Genomic DNA, 15,911 nt, shown 5'->3' with positions numbered 1-15,911 from the left:
TAACATGAAAGGCACTGATCACTCTGCCCTCACTCTCTTCTGCCTGAAGAGTTCTCTCTCCTTGGCTTTTAGGAGAGCAAACCACTCTGGTTTTCAGCTTGTCCTCTGGCTCATTTCAAGGTAATATCCCTGATAAGTCTGTTGGAGGACTCCCTGTGATTCTATTCTGCAGGTCCCCCTGGGAGAATATACCGCTTCTTTGACTTCATTACCACTGATAACCAGCTGCCTCCCAGCTGGATATCTCTCTATCCCAGATCTCTAGCTGGGGTGCCAAAACTACATATTCAATTGCCTCCCCACACAGCTCTACTTGGAATGTGTCTATCTCAAAAAACATAGGGAGGCCCAAGAGCCACTTTTGATTCAACACACACACACACACACACACACACACACACACCCCAAACAAGTTATGTTTCCACAATGGAAATGCCCATTTATTCTGTGTAGTTGTATCCTTTACTTTTCATTCAAGCCACTATCATTTCTTATCCGAATTACCATGACATAACCAAATAGGTCTCCATACCTATCTTGCCACCTTTCATTCAATTCATTTTTCACATTGATACCAGAGCAATATTTATATGGCACAGTAATCAAGGCTTTTCCAAGACAGATACCTTTCAATGGCTCTCCAATGACCTCAGGATAATGTCTAAAGCTTCCTAACATAGCTTAGAGACTTTCAAATCCCATCACAATCGGAACCCAAGAACACATTCCAGGTAGGTGGCAGACCCAGGAGGCAGGCCAGTCAGCTAGGTTCCCAGGCCACACTGCTGAACCACTACCAAACTGCTTCCCACTATGGCCATTCATCTGGAGCTCCCACACACTGACACCAACAAGCTCTATCTGCAATTAGGCCCTCAAGAAATTGTCTGCTGCTGCGTCTGGGGAAATTAAAACAACCCTAGTTTGGAGTCAGGTTGTGCTAAGTCAAACAAAAGGGCTCAAGCTGCCCTAAAAGGACAGGGAATAATATCAAAGTCTGAATTGATGATGGTGATTGTTTATTCCTGACAAACTTGTTGCTTTTCAGAGTTGCTCGCCCTGTGATTTAATCCTCTCCCTTCTTTCTTGCCTCCTTTGCCCTACTCTGCCACACTGAGTAGCTTGGCAGTCCAGCAGTGTCACATCTTGGTGCCTTTGCTCACCTTGCACCTTGCTCCCTCTGCTCTGAATATGCTTCCTCCCTGGCCGGTAGCTACAACTCCTGCTCAACTCTTATCTTCCTTAATCCACCCATCATCTCCTCCAGGAAGCATTTTCTGCCTCTCCCTGGGAAGTTGTGATCAGTCACCTTCCCCTGGACTCTCCCCTGCATGGATCTCTCAGGTAATTATCACATGCTTTTGTGTTTAATAGTTAACATGGCCGACTTCATTCATCCATGTGGCCACAACACCCAACACAATATGTCACTCATAGTAGCTATTCACGAAAAAATTGGTACTCAAAGTCCACTGCTGTCAAACACAAAACAATGTGAAGAATATACTGTAACCAACTTCATATTGAAAATAATCATTCTACAGCACAGTGGAGAAAGAAGATTAGGCCATTTCTCGTGCTGCCTATCTCCCAGTCTTCTGGTATCCTGGCAGGTGACCAGATACGGACTGCTCTTTTTGCAAGGTAATATGCTGAGTAAGGAAACTAAGAAGCAATAAGAACTTATTGATCTTGTCTTCTTTCATTGGAAATAAGGAAAACACCTGAAATAGGCAGAAGAGACCACACACAACAGGAGACTGGGGGGTTTGTCCAAAAAAGCAGCTCCTCTTCTGGAGGACTGAATGAGACTTGCCTGAAATTTGATACATGTTTCCTTCTGCTATCTCAAACCATTTGGTAACTACCTTTGAGAAGGCAGGTCTCCCATGCACAGCACTGTCTGTTTACAAAACCTTCTCCTTGTGAGACTGAGTTGTTCGAAAAATTGAATGTTTATTTTAATTCATGTATTCTCTCTGCCTAGCATCGTGAGTTCTCATTTTTACTTTCTCTAGGTTTCATACCTGTCTGGATTTAACCCTATCAACCTCAAACTTAACCTTGTTTCTCCTTCTCTTCATTTTTAGTTTTGTTATCGTCCATGTTGCACCCTATTCATTTTATAATTCTATGTTCCTCTATTTCAAATTGCTTTCATTGTCTTCTTCAACTTCTAGTTGTGTGTGTGTGTGTGTGTGTGTGTGTGTGTGTTTGTGTGTGTTTGAGATGGGTTCTCACTGTCACCCAAGCTGGAGTGCAGCGGTATGATTAGGGCTCACTGCAGCCTTGACCATGGGGGCTCCAGTGATCCTCCCCCCTCACCCCCTTCAGCCTCCCAAGTAGCTGGGACCACAGGCGTGCAACACCACACCTGGCTAATATTTTGTTTTTAATATTCTGTAGAGGTGGGCTCTCTTTATGATGCCCAGGGTGTACTTCTAGTACTAAACCTATTCTAAACATTAATCTTTTTTTAAAAAAACATCCTTTCATTTTCTTCTTATCACCACTGCTCCCTAATCCCATCACCCTCCTTCAAAATGAACGTTTTAATGATCGGTGAGATGCAAGACTGAAGTACTGGAAGCCCTGCAGAGTCAACACAAACAGGGGAGACAGATCCTTCCTGGCCCTCAGCTGCCCCTGCCCTAGCTTTTTAGGTACCACAGAAAGACCATCCTGAGCAGAGCTCTTTAAACAACCTTCCTCTTGGAGGCAGGAGGAACTTTTTCCTAGGCTCTCAGCTCCAGCCGAATAGTATATTTAATTTTCTGGTATTTAACAGATGTCTATATGGATACTGAGTTAGTGTTCATACAGAGGCAAACAAATGGGGCTTTTGGAACCACAAATGTGAGAAGACAGAGAAAATTCCTGCATTCTAATGGGGAAAGACACAGCACAGAAAAGATCACTTTAAAAAGGTCATTACAAGAGGGATTTGAACCGGGTTGTATGTGTTCAGCCTGAGTTGGGGGGTTCCAAGAAGGTCTCTGAAGCGGTAACATTCTAGCTGAGTTGGCAGAAGAAAGAGCCCTTTTAGGCAGCAGGTCAGGGGGAGAACGTTCCAGGGCTGAGGGAACAGCAAGCACAGAGGCCCCAAAGTGGCAGAGTTTTGTTTGTTTGATGAGAAGAAAAGCCTTCCCTCCCTCCAGTCATTTGTTAATGCTGTCAGAAAATTATACTGCTTTCCTCCAGAGCACTTCCCTTGGTTCATAACATATTTGTTACTATTATGTTTCCGTTAATGTCTGCCGCTCCCAATACATTTTAGCAAATATCTATTGGTTGCCTACTGTGTTCCAGGCACTGAGCACTTAACAATGAGCAAAACAAAGTCCCTGCTTATCTTCCTGCATGTACGTGTGTGTAAACAAATAGTGAAAAAGGATCAAGAAAATAGGAATGGTTTGTTATTGCCTACCAGAGTAATAGCACCAGACATACAAGACCCATATTTGTTGAATGAATGTTCCTAAGAAAAGAAATGCAACGTACAAACTGTACGTGGAATAGAATGCTAAATATAATTTGGACATAGACACACATGAAGCACAATAAAGTCAGAAGGAAATATACCAAAATATTAAAAACAGCCTCTTATTTTGTTCATTTTGCACAATAAGCATGTATTTAAGCCTGTATTTTTGACTTTTTTTTTTTTTTTTTTCCCAGACAGGGTCTCACTCTGTCATCCAGGCTGGAGTGCAGTGGCATGATCACAGCTCACTGCAGCCTTCACCTCCTGGGCTCAAGCAATCCTCCCACCTCAGCCTCCTGAGTAGTTGGGACCACAGGCATACACCACCATGCCCATCTAACTTTTGTATTTTTTGTAGACATGGGGTTTTGGCATGTTGTCCAGGCTGATCTTGAACTCCTGGGCTTAAGCAATCACCCAGCCTGGGCCTCCCAAAGTGCTGGGATCACAGGCGTGAGCCACTGTGCCTGGCCTAGCATGTGTTTTTAAAAGTATTGATTCCATTCAATGAAATACAAAACAGTGGGATAGGCCTTAAGCTTTAGTTTATGAGCTGTGGGGGAAAAAACAGATGAGCATTATTTGCCTTCCTTTGTTAGGATATTAATTTCTCACTAGGTTTGGCTACCAGTGTTTTTTAGGTTGCTTCACACCTCTCAAATATGACTCAAAGTAATGAAAAGAAGGAAAACAATGTCAAAACGCCATTAGGTGATGGAATCAGATACTGTCTATATTGGTTAGGAACAGAAAGATGACTCATGACCCACCCACCCCCACAAAAAAAGCAGCCACTTAAAATCCAAGACCAATATGATCTCAGGCAACACGGAGTCTGTTCCCAGCAGGCACAAAAAGCATGGCGCACCCTTACCACCTCTCTAACACCAGGCACTGAGAGCCTGCTCTCTCACCCAGTATGCCCTTCCCGGACCCAGAGTCCGCGCGCTCACTCCATTCAAAGCAAACAGTGAGCTAGCTGTCTTGCCCACAGTGAACTCCGCACACAGGCCACTTGCGCACAGCACGCTCCCAGCAACACGTGGCCAGGCCCTTCTCACCCAGCCCAGTCCAGCACATGGGGCACAGCAGACGCACTGCAACCCTTATCGCGGTTACTGTCCAAGCCCTAATGAACACCCCACTCACCAAGGCACCAAGGGAACACAGGGCAAACTCTCACCACGGGCACAGCACGGGCCCTAGCAACACTTCCACGCACCTGTGCACTCCAGAGCAAGCCCTCACCTGGGGCGCCCAGTCCGCGTTCCCCTTGCTGATTGGGCTCAATCACGAAAACACGATTCACGCCTTTTTTGGGGATGCAACCAGATCCTGCGTAAATACCGACCGCGCACACCACGCCACCAAACAAGCTTCACCTTGGGCTCTGCGTGGTTCCCGCATTCGCCGCCACATATCCCCGGGATCTGAGCACTGCACCCCTCGGAGAACCCTGGCCTCTCTCTCCATCCCAAGCCCGCACGACGGCCTCCTGCCCGACTGACTGAGCAGAGCTCCAGCCTCGCTGCGGACGCGCGAACCCGCCCCCAGGTCCTACCGGAGAAGGAGGACAGCCGCAACACCAGGGCCGCCAGAAGCAACCCAGGAAAGCGCCGGGAAGGAAAAGGACGCTCGAGGCGGACGGGAGGCGCCATACGCGATGCGGGAGACCCCGTAATTTATCCGGAGGTGAGCAGAGAAACCGAGAGCCAGTCGAGCAGGGAAGTCCCTTCTGAGTCCGGTTATTGGACACAACAATCCCCAAACTCACAAAGTTTCCAGGGTGCTTGACAGGTGGGCGTGGCCTGGGCGCTTGGGGTGGAATTGAATGTTGGCACCGGGGCGGCTGGGGCCAATCGGCGGGCCGCGGGGCGGGGCCTCGGCGAACAGGGGCAACTCGTTGGCCTTCGAGGAGAAAGGGCGTGTCCAGAGCCCTAGCAGGGGGACACCGTGGGCCAGCGACCGTCAGGGTTAGTTTTACCCTGGGGCACTGCAGGCTCTCAGGACCGACTAGCCCTTACTTGGTATTTTGCATTAGTCAGGCATTATTGGGAACAATATTTGAGTTTTTCTTGCTTGAATGCCTGCTACTGTGTCGTCTCGGGGCCGTCTTGTTTTCACAGTCTCAAAGGGTTGGCTTCTGCACTCCCAGCCGCTAAGGTAATTTGCTCTTTGCTTCCCTCCCTGGAGAGGACCCGTCAGAATCTAATTTATTAAGCAACACCAGGCCGTTAGCATATTGAGACTCTATGGGGCCCCTGCCCTTGAGCAACTAAATGTTTTATTGAAGACGAAATATGCATGCATGAACAATGTAAGGACAAGGGTGTCCTAAGTGCCAAATTCCTGGAAGCAATGAATGCAGGAGGATTGGGATGGGTAGAAATTGTTAGACGAAGTGGATAAGGGGGAGAAGTTTTCTGGTGAAATAATCTCAGGAACAATACTGGAAAATTAAGAGTGAGCAGGATTGATTTGCAGGGTTCTGAGTAAACCAGTATGACTGGTAAAAGGAAAAAAAAGGGAACATGACTGGCATTAAAAGAGCAAACAAAAAGAGTTGACATCTCTTCCCCTCAGACTGGCAAAGAATTAAAACGTCAGCCAATGTGAGTGAACGTGTTGCAGGGGGACTAGCACTCTGTTTGTAACATAACTTTTCAGAATGTTAAAAGTCTTAAAGTGGACATGACTTGTGTTAGGCTATCAGTTCCCAGAGAAATCATTAGAGCTGTGATCAAAGATTTATAATTTTTGGAAAAAAGTAAACCCTAAGTGTCTAGCAAAAGTAATAAGGAATTTCTGGTAGTTACCTTTGCGTGATGGAATTCTATGCAGCAAGTATTGCAAAAGTATACCAAATATGACAAACTATGATATAATTGTAAGTGGAAAAAGCAGAGTCCAAATTGGCATGTGCCTTTTGGCAGTCCTTTTATTAAAACAAAAGTGCTCTCTCTCTATATATATATGTATAAAATAGTTTGGAACACAACAAAATTAACAATGGTTGATAACATTATAGATATTTCACTTTCCTTGTGCTTTTCAGTTTTCTTTTTCTTTGTTGACCCTATGTTACATTTAGAATAAGGTAAAGAAAATGTGTTAAAAAAATCAAACCTATGTATCAGTTGCTGTTTTGTTCACGGAGTTATGGAAGTAGAACTTGTATTACACAGGGTTTGTATGAGAGGATGGTGAGAAATTGGATGCTCAGTGTATAAACCTAAAATAGGTCTTATGGAATTATAGAGTTTAAATGTATTTAATACAGTTCTATAACTGAGATGTACTGAAGACTTTCTGGGTTCACCAAACCATGGAATTTCCTCTTCCCAAAAATTTTCAAATTTTTGGCAAAGAATACAATACATTGAGTGTGGTAGTATATCAAATAAACATCTTAGTATCTTGGATTATAAAATTCAGACACTCCATGACAGTAATTAAAGGAGGTATAATTAAGGGGATAGTAAATAGGAAACTCAACGAGAGGAAATTATTATTCCTGTTAATGTATGGTGTGAAGGAGCGATATGACAGACATGTTCTGTGGTTCAATGCCAGCAATTATTTGTGAAAGTAGGTAGTCTATTCATTGTTCTCCACAACAATAGATATTAAAAATTCTCCATTTATTTTCAGGCTTGGAAGAAAGATGCCTTTTTCTCATGAGAAAAATTATTATAAAGTATAGAAAAAAATGTGGCTATTATTTGATTTCCTAGTTTCAGGTGTCAGATTAAACTCAAAGATTGGTATTTTATTGAAACTTTCTTTCAATCAGTCAAATTTCTATCCCTGAGGTTAATCAAGCCATTCTTAACATACTCAAAGACTTTCACATTACATTTAGGAAACTAATTTTTATTTGAGTTAACTGAAGCTTCATTTGAATGGTTCTGAGCCTTGTTTCCTATTTTTGGGGATGAGTTCCGTAAGTCAGGGATAGAGTTTTCTTATAATATCTCCAGTGCCAAAATCTATAATAGGTGTACAATGAATAGCTGGTAAATATTGGATGAAATAAATGGTTCTTGTGGTCAAGTGCACTTAACATGTCTCTGCCAGTTCTCCTCCAGCATGAATTTACCAAATGTCCAGAAAGTTCTGAGAGATTTTGATTTAAATAATTTTAGACCCTAGAAAACAAATCGAGATCTGTCTGTAAAAGGGATGAACTACAATTGTCTGCACCGCAAACTTTCCTTAATCACGTGTTGCAAGCTTACTTGTGAAGTGGAGCTGTGGTCTATCCCTTAGCCTTGAGATCATTTTAGTGACTGAATTCAAAGGGAAGGTGTCGACAATGAACTTCCTGAGGCCTTAACAGGGGTAGAACTTGAAGCCACAGTTTTGAATGAAGTGGATTTAGGAGATTGTTTCCTCTAACTCCCCCTAAAGATTTTGTCAAACTGCCAAAGAGAAGAAAAGGAGAGAATGGAGGATATGTGTGTTTGTGGACCAGGTTTAGAACCATGGGATCTCCTTTAAGGGGCTTATGAAGGGCAGTGTGGGTGGAGGCTGGTGTGCGGATATCATTAAACTGTGGTCAACTCTTTTAAAATTTGATGTTAGGGCTGGGCACAGTGGCTCATGCCTGTAATCCCAGCACTTTGGGAGGCTGAGGCAGGCAGATCACGAGGTTGGGAGATCTAGACCATCCTGGCCAACATGGTGAAACCCTGTCTCTACTAAAATACAAAAAACTAGCTGGGCATGGTGGCACACACCTGTAGTCCCAGCTACTCAGGAGGGTGAGGCAGGGGAATTGCTTGAACTCGGGAGACGGAGGTTGCAGTGAGTCAAGATCGCGCCACTGCACTCCAGCCTGGTGACAGAGCAAGACTTCATCTCAAAGAAAAAAGAAAAAAGAAAAAAACAAAAAAAAAGAACCATGATACATGTTCTTTGCCTCCTAAATTAGTATACTGTATTTACATTATGCTTTTCAGGAGCAAGTGTAGCAGCATGAATGACCCTCTATTTACACCTGACAGCCAACTGACCTTTATGTTTAGCTGTGTCTGATTTTCTTTCCTGTTACCATCAAGAGCATGTCTGTGGCATTACACATCAACACAGGGATTATGAAAACAATCAGGTACAGAACTATATTCCATAAGTAGATTTGCAAAGTAAAGTATTTTATTCCCTTCTCATTATAATGGTAGAGACAGAAAATTTCATTTAAGCATCATAAACTTTATACTACACACTTAAGTGTGCCAGAAAAGCAAGCAAAACAAAGAATATTAGGACTAGGAATAACTTCAGAGGGCAATTGGTGTCCAGTCCCTGCTTTTCAGATGAAAATGTAAGGTCTCAGGTCAGCAGAAATGCTTAATAATACAAGTTAGGCAATATAGTATTTTACTCATAGTTAGCATATACAGTATTTCTCATTATAACTGATGTAATAGAAAAAAATCTTTTGGCTTTCTTGCAATTAAAAAGTTACAGGTGAGGTTGCAGTAAGCCTAGATAGCACCACTGCATTCCAGCCTGGGTAACAAAGCAAGACCCTGTCTCCAAAACAAAACAAAAGTCACAGGTATTGCATATTTGTTAATCACATTGCTCACTGACCTACTCCATTTTGGAAAAAAAGAGAACACAGGATTTTTTTTTTCTTGTGATGGGAAATTTTAATTCAAAAAAGACCAATTCCTAATCACGTTGTTTCTAGTCTTCCTTTAAAAGTTACTTCTTCAAAATCCCAAGAAATAAAAGAGATTTGCTAAAGATCCAACTAAGCAAAAGTCCTGTCAAGTATATTTACATATATTCACCACCTACTTGCCCTTCTTTCTTGGTGACCTAGCTGTATGTCCTTTGCCCATTTTTGTGGGGTGGAGAGAAGTTTGGTCTTTGAATTTTTAAGTACTCTCTAAACAATAAAGCAATTAGCCTTTGTGATGTAAGTTGCATTTTTTTTTTCTTGCCCTTTATCAGTTGATTTTTTCTTAAGCTGTTTTTTTCCCCTCTCTTCCATGATTTTAAATTGAAATTCAGGTTCATGTCTATCTTACTCCTTATATTGCTATCAAAGTAAAGGTGGCAGAATTCACCTTTAAAGCAACTGTTAAACAGAATTACACAGAAATGAGCAGTAGTCATATATAAAGCTATTCTTAAATATCCAGAAATATTCTGATGTTAGCATAGCCCATAATAACATAGCCCATATGTTAGCATAGCCCATAATAACATAACACATTTTTATTCTCTAAAGATGTGGACAGGTTGAAGAGCACAAGCTCATTTATTTTAAAAATATCAGAACATATTATTTTGATATATTTTTAAAAATTTATGTTTTAAAAAGTTAATTTAGTATATTCTGAATCCATACAAAACTAAGCTAGTTACTTTTGTAATAACAATTATTCTTTCATTTCAATTTTTATTATGTTTTTTATAAAGAACATAGCAAAAAGTGCTTTTGAAATAAAGCTTAGAAAATATCCAAAGCTTATTTTCCAAATATTTCTCTTGAGTAGTCTTAACCACCCTTCCCATAATCATTTCATGCCTCTCTAGTAAATTAATTTTTCTCCCTAGAGAAAGTAAAAACTGATATAGCATATATTTCACTCCAAACTGTTTAAAAGACTAGGGTTCTGCTCTATAAAATAAAAGGAAACTAAGGGGAGAAAAGTACATGTGTAAAAAAACACATATGTGAAAGAAGAAAGGCAGAAAATGAATCAAATATTAGGAGTGGTTATCACTAGGTAGCATAATCATATGTGACTTATTTTTCATAACTTTCTGCATTTTCCAAGCTCTCCTTAATGAGCACATTCCATATTACAAATATTTTAAAAAAGAAAAATGACCAACTTATAAACCAGCAATTCCAGGCAACACCTTATTCCTTTAAGTAATTCAAACCATTTTCTATCTCCTAAAAGCAGTCTTTTCCCCTGACTAGGTACTGTGTGCGTTTAGCACGAGGCAGAAGGGTGGGGGTTTCACAGTGATGCACACAAAGAGGGAGGAGCTTTGCTAGGTACTGGGGAAGCGGCAGCATCTTCAAGTGCACGTGTCTGCATCTCTGTGAAGTCACTTCAAAGACTTTATGAAGCTCAGATCTGATTCTGTTGAAATCAATTGGCTCCTTTCCAACCAAAATTGTACCTCGAGATGTTCTTCAGCTGTATAGTACTTTGTCAAGGAAGGACACTGAAATAACAGGATGTTTTCATTTAGTTAACAGCATGGTCAACAATTGAACTACCCAGAATTTACAGGCTGATAATCGTGATGCTAGAATTTCCATATAAATTACAAGGTCATTAGAAGTGTTTATTGCCCTCTGTGATGGCTGCTGTGTAGGACACAGAAAGTATGGCACAAATGGAGACATTAGTAAATAAGAGAGAGATTAATGATTAACTTGACCTTTTCCTTTTTTGTGTCCAAAGAAAAAGTGTTCTCAGAGTTGAGCTACTAAATAAAGAGCCTCATTCCATTCTAGAAAACGTACAGGTCACCCATAACAGAATAAATGATTTTTTTGAGTCTGTTGTTCTAAACCATGTTGGTAGCAGGGGGCAGAAATAGGAACTGGTCATCTTGGAGGGGTCAGCATCAGAAAGCATGTCCTTCTTTTCTAATTACAGTCAAGAATGAGCTGCAGTAGTAGATTTAGTACAAGGTATCCACATGCTTCCCCAGCTGTGCTGGAGCCTCTCCTTTTAAGGCCAGGAATGGTGTCCTTCCACCAACTGACAGACCTCCTGATGAGTCCCTCCAGTTTATCTGCTCCCCAGTTATTACTGCCACCAGATTCCTCATCTTTGTTCTCCTTCCATCTCACAAGACTTTGCAGCATCACCTGTTACCTGTATTCCTCCAAACACTCTCATGTCCAACACACAGCTATGTCTTTGGAGCCTGCCTCTTTACTCCGCCCCAGAACCTGGGTGCAAAAGGTCTTAACGCTTGCACAGATTCTAACTCACTTCTTGACTAGCATATTTTGCTACAGATGATTCACTTTGTTCCTGTGGAACACTGTGGTCAAAATTCCAACCTTAAAAGGGAAAGTTGAAACAAAATTTTTAAGTACTTTATACCTACCAAAAAGTGATCAATAGTCAGTGTACACAATTTGAGGTGTACTTTGATGTAAGAGTATTTCCAAAAACTTGAGGATAAATGAAATTTTCATAATTTCATTTCTCAATTGATTAATAAGCTCAGTTGATTACTGAACATTTCTCCTTTGATTATCTATACTCAGAGATTGGGGGGATCTTTAAAAAATTGTCTCTATTCATCAGAAGTTAATTTAGCATGGAAAAGAAAACACATAAGCACAATGTATGGCACATTGTAAGTGGCTAAGAAGGTTTGAATAGTAGATGAAGCAAGTACATGAATGCAATAGAGTTATCAGGCAAAAAGACAACACATGAAATGTCAATAACTATAGGTTATGTACTGTTATAATGATGGGAGAAATGTTTGTCAGTTTGTAAAAAAAGCAGAATTCAATATTGCGCAATCAATATAATCTCAAGGTGTATATGCAAATGTAAAATAATATGCAAAGATGCTTAAGAATACTACTAGGTAGAGATTATTGCAGGTAATTTTTACATTTTTAATATTTTCTCCTATTTCTTGTTTTTAATAATGAAGAGATATTACTGTTAAAATAGTTTATTTATTTATTTTTTAATACTTTAAGTTCTAGGGTACACGTGCACAATGCGCAGGTTTGTTACATATGTATACATGTGCCATGTTGGTGTGCTGCAACCATTAACTCTTCATTTACATTAGGTATATCTCCTAATGCTATCCCTCGCTGCTGCCCCGACCCCACGACAGACGCCGGTGTGTGATGTTCCACTTCCTGTGTCCAAGTGTTTTCATTGCTCAACCCCCACCTATGAGTGAGAACATGTGGTGTTCGGTTTTTTTGTCCTTGTGATAGTTTGCTGACAATGATGGTTTCCAGCTTCATCCATGTCCCTACAAAGGACATGAACTCATCGTTTTTTACAGCTACATAGTATTCCATGGTGTACATGTGCCACACTTTCTTAATCCAGTCTATCATTGATGGACATTTGGGTTGGTTCCAAGTCTTTGCTATTGTGAATAGTGTCACAATAAACATTCGTGTGCATGTGTCTTTATAGCAGCCTGATTTATAATCCTTTGGGTATATACCCAGTAATGGGATGGCTGGGTCAAATGGTATTTCTAGTTCTAGATCCTTGAGGATCTAGAGGCCACACTATCTTCCACAATGGTTGAACTAATTTACAGTCCCACCAACAGTGTAAAAGTGTTCCTATTTCTCCACATCCTCTCCAGCAACTGTTGTTTCCTGACTTTTTAATGATAGCGATTCTAACTGGTGTGAGATGGTTTCTCATTGTGATTTTGATTTGCATTTCTCTGATGACCAGTGATGATGAGCACTTTTTCATGTGTCTGTTGGCTGCATAAATGTCTTCTTTTGAGAAATATCTGTTCTTATCCTTTGCTCACTTTTTGATGGGTTGTTTTTTTCCTTATAAATTTGTTTGAGTTATTTGTAGATTCTGGATATTGGCCCTTTATCAGTTGAGTAGATTGCAAAATTTTTCTCCCATTCTGTAGGTTGCCTGTACACTCTGATTGTAGCTTCTTTCGCTGTGCAGAAACTCTTTAGTTTAATTAGATCCTATTTGTCAATTTTGGCTTTTGTTGCCATTGCTTTTGGTGTTTTAGACATGAAGTTCTTGCCCATGCCTATGTCCTGAATGGTATTGCCTAAGTTTTCTTCTAGGGTTTTTATGGTTTTAGGTCTAACATTTAAGTCTTTAATCCATCTTGAATTAATTTTTGTACAAGGTGTAAGGAAGGGATCCAGTTTCAGCTTTCTACATATGGCCAGCCAGTTTTCACAGCACAATTTATTAAATGGGGAATCCTTTCCCCATTGCTTGTTTTTGTCAGGTTTGTCAAAGATCAGATGGTTGTAGATGTGTGGTACTATTTCTGAGGGCTCTGTTCTGTTCCATTGGTCTACATCTCTGTTTTGGTACCAGTACCATGCTGTTTTGGTTACTGTAGCCTTTTAATATTGTTTGAAGTCAGGTAGTGTGATGCCTCCACTTTTTGTTCTTTTGGCTTAGGATTTACTTGGCAATGCAGGCTCTTTTTTGCTTCTGTATGAACTTTCAAGTAGTTTTTTCCAGTTCTGTGAAGAAAGTCATTGGTAGCTTGATGGGGATGGCAATGAATCTATAAATTACCTTGGGCAGTATGGTCATTTTCACGATATTGATTCTTCCTATCCATGAGCATGGAATTTTCTTCCATTTGTTTGTGTCCTCTTTTATTTTGTTGAGCAGTGGTTTGTAGTTCTCCTTGAAGAGGTCCTTCACATCCCTTGTAAGTTGGATTTCTAGGTATTTTATTCTCTTTGAAGCAATTGTGAATGGGAGTTCACTCATGATTTGGATCTCTGTTTGTCTGTTATTGTTGTATAAGAATGCTTGTGATTTTTGCACTTTGATTTTGTATCCTGAGACTTTGCTGAAGTTGCTTATCAGCTTAAGGAGATTTTGGGCTGAGACAATGGGGTTTTCTAAATATACAATCATGTCATCTGCAAACAGGGACAATTTGACTTCCTCTTTTCCTAATTGAATACCCTTTGTTTCTTTCTCCTGCCTGATTGCCCTGGACAGAACTTCCAACACTATGTTGAATAGGAGTGATGAGAGAGGGCATCCCTGTCTTGTGCCAGTTTTCAAAGGGAATGCTTCCAGTTTTTGCCCATTCAGTATGATATTGGCTGTGGGTTTGTCATAAATAGCTCTTATTATTTTAAGATTCGTCCCATCAACACCTAATTTATTGAGAGTTTTTAGCATGAAGGGCTGTTGAATTTTGTCAAAGGCCTTTTCTGCATCTATTGAAATAATCATGTGGTTTTTGTCTTTGGTTCTGTTTATATGCTGGATTACGTTTATTGATTTGCATATGTTGAACCAGCCTTGCATCCCAGGGATGAAGCCCACTTGATCATGGTGGATGAGCTTTTTGATGTGCTGCTGGATTTGGTTTGCAAGTATTTTATTAAGGATTTTTTGCATTGATGATCATCAGGGACATTGGTCTAAAATTCTCTTTTTTTGTTGTGTCTCTGCCAGGCTTTGGTATCAGCATGATGCTGGGCTCAAAATGAGTTAGGGAGTATTCCCTCTTTTTCTATTGATTGGAACAATTTCAGAAGGAATAGTACCAGCTCCTCCTTGTACCTCTGGTAGCATTCGACTGTGAATCCGTCTGGTCCTGGACTTTTTTTGGTTGGTAGGCTATTAATTATTGCCTCAATTTCAGAGCCTATTATTGGTCTATTATTCAACTTCTTCTGGTTTAGTCTTGGGAGGGTGTATGTGTCCAGAAATTTATCCATTTCTTCTAGATTTTCTAGTTTATTTGCCTAGAAGTGTTTATAGTATTCTCTGATGGTAGTTTGTATTGTGTCAGTGGTGATATCCCCTTTATCATTTTTTATTGCGTCTGTTTGATTCTTCTCTCTTTTCTTCTTTATTAGTCTTGCTAGCGGTCTATCAATTTTGTTGATCTTTTCAAAAAACCAGCTCCTGGATTCATTGATTTTTTGAAGGGTTTTTGTGTCTTTATCTCCTTCAGTTCTGCTCTGATTTTAGTTATTTCTTGCCATCTGCTAGCTTTTAAATGTATTTGCTCTTGCTTCTCTTGTTCTTTTAATTGTGATATTACGGTGTTGATTTTAGACCTTTCCTGCTTTCCCTTGTGGGCATTTAGTGCTATAAATTTCCCTCTACACACTGCTTTAAATGTGTCCCAGAGATTCTGGCATGTTGTGTCTTTGTTCTCATTGGTTTCAAAGAATATCTTTATTTCTGCCTTCATTTCGTTGTGTACCCAGTAGTCATTCAGGAGCAGGTTATTCAGTTTCCATGTAGTTGAGCAGTTTTGAGTGAGTTTCTTAATCCTGAGTTCTAGTTTGATTGCACTGCGGTCTGAGAGACAGTTTGTTATAATTTCTGTTTTTTACATTTGCTGAGGAGTGCTTTACTTCCAACTATGTGGTCAGCTTTGGAATTAGTGTGATGTGGTGCTGAGAAGAATGTATAATCTGTTGATTTGGGGTGGAGAATTCTGTAGAAGTCTATTAGATCCACTTGGTGCAGAACTGAGTTCAATTCCTGGATATCCTTGTTAACTATCTGTCTCGTTGATCTGTCTAATGCTGACAGTGGGGTGTTAAAGTCTGCCATTATTATTGTTTGGGGGTCTAAGTCTCTTTGTAGGTCTCTAAGGACTTGCTTTATGAATCTGGGTGCTCCTGTATTGGGTGCATATATATTTAGGATAGTTAGCTCTTCCTGTTGAATTGATCCCTTTACCATTATGTAAT

At 40.5% G+C, this 15,911-nt stretch overlaps 2 protein-coding genes across 6 annotated transcripts in view; both read right to left on the bottom strand.

Annotated features, from left to right (window-relative positions):
- The window catches only part of CR1L (complement C3b/C4b receptor 1 like), a 99,579-nt gene extending 94,336 nt beyond the window's left edge, over nt 1-5,243 (bottom strand). For all 3 annotated transcript variants that reach the window (XM_045366987.3, XM_065532078.2, XM_065532082.2), the window contains exon 1: nt 5,046-5,243. In XM_045366987.3, the coding sequence (XP_045222922.2) occupies nt 5,046-5,142 (97 nt within the window). In that variant the 5' untranslated portion in view covers nt 5,143-5,243. The remainder of the gene's footprint in view (nt 1-5,045) is intronic.
- Nucleotides 5,244-8,618: 3,375 nt separating this feature from the next.
- CR1 (complement C3b/C4b receptor 1 (Knops blood group)) overlaps nt 8,619-15,911 on the bottom strand; it is a 133,167-nt gene continuing 125,874 nt past the window's right edge. For 2 of the 3 annotated variants that reach the window (XM_065532037.2, XM_065532049.2), the window contains one exon: nt 8,619-10,678. Coding sequence is in view for 1 of the 3 variants with exons in the window: in XM_065532042.2 (XP_065388114.1) it covers nt 10,666-10,678 (13 nt within the window). In the remaining 2 variants the exon portion in view is untranslated. The remainder of the gene's footprint in view (nt 10,679-15,911) is intronic. The other variant, XM_065532042.2, reaches the window with a different exon arrangement.

The sequence above is a fragment of the Macaca fascicularis genome, chromosome 1 (assembly GCF_037993035.2).
Source record: "Macaca fascicularis isolate 582-1 chromosome 1, T2T-MFA8v1.1".
NCBI classification, from domain to species: domain Eukaryota; kingdom Metazoa; phylum Chordata; class Mammalia; order Primates; family Cercopithecidae; genus Macaca; species Macaca fascicularis.
Note: the sequence above shows the minus strand (reverse complement) of the source record. Positions and strands in the feature narration are given on the sequence as shown.